The following is a 3,119-nucleotide window of genomic DNA, read 5'->3' on the forward strand; positions in this document are numbered from 1 at the left end:
TGCAGCGCCCTCTGGTGGGTGCCTGAATGGCAGTCCTAGTACAGCCAGCTTCTCAATACAGTCTTCATCCTTTAAATTCTCGACATGAGGTGTGAGACTTACTAAGTTATAGTAGAAACCAAACCAACCAAACAAACAAAAAAAAAAAGCCCTGAGTGGAAACACTCAAAGAAAGTGTGCATCTATTTTAACAATTAATATTTTAATCTTCCTTATTGTGTGAACTCATGTGTAACACAGTCACTGAGTGCAAAGTTGTTGCCAGAATGTTGAGTTACTTCAAAAATGAATATGGTGGATAAATGTGTTGAGCTGTTTGGGTCGATTAGGCAATTAAATGTTCATGAAATGATTTTTAGATTGTAATTTTGTTCTGTAGTTTTGCACATGTCCATATAAATACAAGGCTGGGCCATTTGTCTGAAGTATATGTAAAAGCACCAACCTCTTTGAAATGGTTCTATGCAGACAACAGCGAGAGCAAATGGAGAAAAGGCTTTTTTTTTTTTTTAGTGACGACCAAAATACACAGCCATCACCCATGCCACTCCTGCTAGCGAGGGACACATTAAATATTGACATTACAAGTAATGGGATGGGTCAGCTGTGTCTGCTCCTAAAAACACCCTATAAAGAAAAGTACCAGGATTTTTATTTAAGGAGTATTACAGTGATTTTGCATTGAACTTCATAAAAATGGGACTTGAAAATAACAGACTGTAAAAACAATGTGGTCAAAACCGAAGTGACAGATGCAAGTTCCAAAAACCCTGGCTCTTACATTTCCCAACAGCATTTTCATTAGATACTCCACCAGAAGGGTGGTGGAGCAGTCATTAAAAAATATGTGGCAATGTATTTCTTGATCTACTGTAATATCTAGTAAATAATGTCACTGACACAAGTTAACGATGTGGGAAAAAGTTTGAATCACTTAAAATCTTAAGTTAACTAAATATGGCAAGCATAACATGGGCTACAGATGTTTTCCATTAACAAGAATGTTAAAAAAAGCTCTTGTCAAGTCCTGTCTCTGCATCCTTTTGTCAGGCGAAACCCATCAAAGCACAGAAGGAAATTACCATCTCAAAGCACCTATTTAGGAATGGCTGAGTTTGCAAGATAGCTTTTTAATTTTGACACATTTCAGGAAGAGAGAAAGGAGGGCTATGGCTATAAAATATGGAAAAATGTGTAATTTTTGGAATGTAATAATGAGACAACACAATTGGATATCAAAACTCAATAGGCTTTCTAAAAGTTTCCATGGCATTGTTAAGTAGATTGTCTGTTTTAGGACTGTATACACAGTATCTGTCGTAGATTTTCTGCCTTTATTCTTCACATTTTTGGGAAACTTGAATAACTTAATTATTTTTTAAAAATTTCCATCCTTACCTCCTGCAGCTGACACTCAGATAACAGTGGGTTGCATGTGCATTTTCAAATTATTTTGTTTGCTGTTTTGAGTGTGTGCTCTTTGGTGATGATGCTATAGTCTTCTCCAGTGTAACAGCCCAGTATTTAACTCAGCTGACGGGCTTCTGTTTGAGTAGTCAGCTGTTGCCGACAGTTCCTCCAGTGAAAGACTTTTCTCCACAATAAGCACAGTTATTTTAGCATTGCCATTTCAATTAGTTTGATCTGGTTCTTGTGGAAATATACTGAGAGATTACTGAAATAATTTTTGCTTTTCATTTAACAAGCTTATTTATGATTTCATGGGTAATGCGGATCAGCTCTTAAGTTGCAGTTAAAAGCTGTAAATTAAAGTGAGCGTGGAAATAACTGAGTGACAAAATGATATGGTTGCAGTAAGTAATGGTGTGAGTGAACATATTAAGTTTTCAGCAAGCGTCCCCCAAACTTAATGCATTCTAACAAAGCCTTTCCCCCACAGCTGTTAAAGTACCGACTGAACTATTCTGGCTGTGGTCTTACACATCTGGGGCTTCAGAAAGCCAGTCAGGTCTCACTGCTTACACTTGATAGGTTGTCCTTTGTCCTCTCCAAAGCATTCAGAGCACGTGATAGGTTAGCCTTCTGTCGGTCCAGGCTAGAAGTGTTTCGTGATTGGACAGTTACGCTCCCAGCACCTGGTTGGTTGATTTGACTTCGTTCCAAGCTGGTGGAAGTGCGTGATTGGACAGTTCTTTCTCCTGTCAAAGTATTAATAGAGTGTAATTGGTTTACTCTTCCTCTGTCCAAACTGTTAACTGTGTTTAATTGGCCACTTCTTCCACGTTCCAGAGTCTCAGGAGTGCCTGATTGGCTAGGCCTCCCTGTCTGCTGATTATTCAGGGTTTGCAGTTGGCTTGTCCTGTCTCGCTCAGGAAGTTTGGACTGAATGGAACTACTTCTGTCTGTATTAATAGTTTGTATCCTCTGTCTGTCCCTTTCCCTTTCCAGGCTGGTATCCCTGCGAACAAATCCACTCCTCTCTCGCTCCAGGCTGCTCTGGATCTCTGCTCTCCTGGCTAGAGCTTCTCTCAGCTGGTTGCGAAATGTCTCGATCTTACCCTGCAGCTCATGGAGCTCCCCCTCCCACAGGCTGGTCTGAGTGGCCCTGCCACCCAGGGGAGAGAGCACCAAGCCTGCGGAGGCCAGTGCAGAGCCTGGGCCCCCGTTGGCATGGGGGTTAATCTGTGGTGAGGGGGTGAAACTCCCCAGGTTGCCCAGCCCCAACCCTCCTAGGCCGAGCCCAGGACGGCCGACCATCCCGGGCCTGCCACGCACTGAGGCGGTGTGTGTACGCAGACGGTAGCTGTGGAGGGTCTCAAGGTCGAAGTGCACACGTTTCTCCTTGGGCTCATTGGAAGGTGAGGAACTGCGTGTGTCTCCAGCTGTAGTGGAAACAGGGAGGGATGTGGGAGGAGAAGGGGGAGGAGGCCGATGCTGTTTCCTGTGCAGTGTACAGTTCTCTGAGATACAAGAGGAGGGGCTAGTGAAAGAGAGGAAGATCACAGCAAAGGGCATATATCCAGTGAGATATACAGCACAGTAGCACATGGATACCTTTTGTAAGCAGACTGCAAACACAATAAGTAACAAAATCAGCACATCTAAAGCTCAACAATTAACATGTTATATCTGATGCACAAAGCAATTAGTGACTATTA

General features: G+C 42.4%; 1 protein-coding gene across 1 annotated transcript in view; it reads right to left on the reverse strand.

Moving 5' to 3' along the window:
- Window positions 1-2,976, reverse strand: part of plppr3a (phospholipid phosphatase related 3a) — a 21,654-nt gene extending 18,678 nt beyond the window's left edge. Inside the window, exon 1 of the mRNA XM_020616645.1 lies at window positions 2,194-2,976. Within this exon, the coding sequence (XP_020472301.1) occupies window positions 2,194-2,976 (783 nt within the window). The remainder of the gene's footprint in view (window positions 1-2,193) is intronic.
- Between the last annotated feature and the right edge of the window lie 143 nt (window positions 2,977-3,119).

The sequence above is a fragment of the Monopterus albus genome, unplaced genomic scaffold (genome assembly GCF_001952655.1).
Source record: "Monopterus albus unplaced genomic scaffold, M_albus_1.0 scaffold176.1, whole genome shotgun sequence".
In the NCBI taxonomy this organism is placed as follows: Eukaryota; Metazoa; Chordata; class Actinopteri; order Synbranchiformes; family Synbranchidae; genus Monopterus; species Monopterus albus.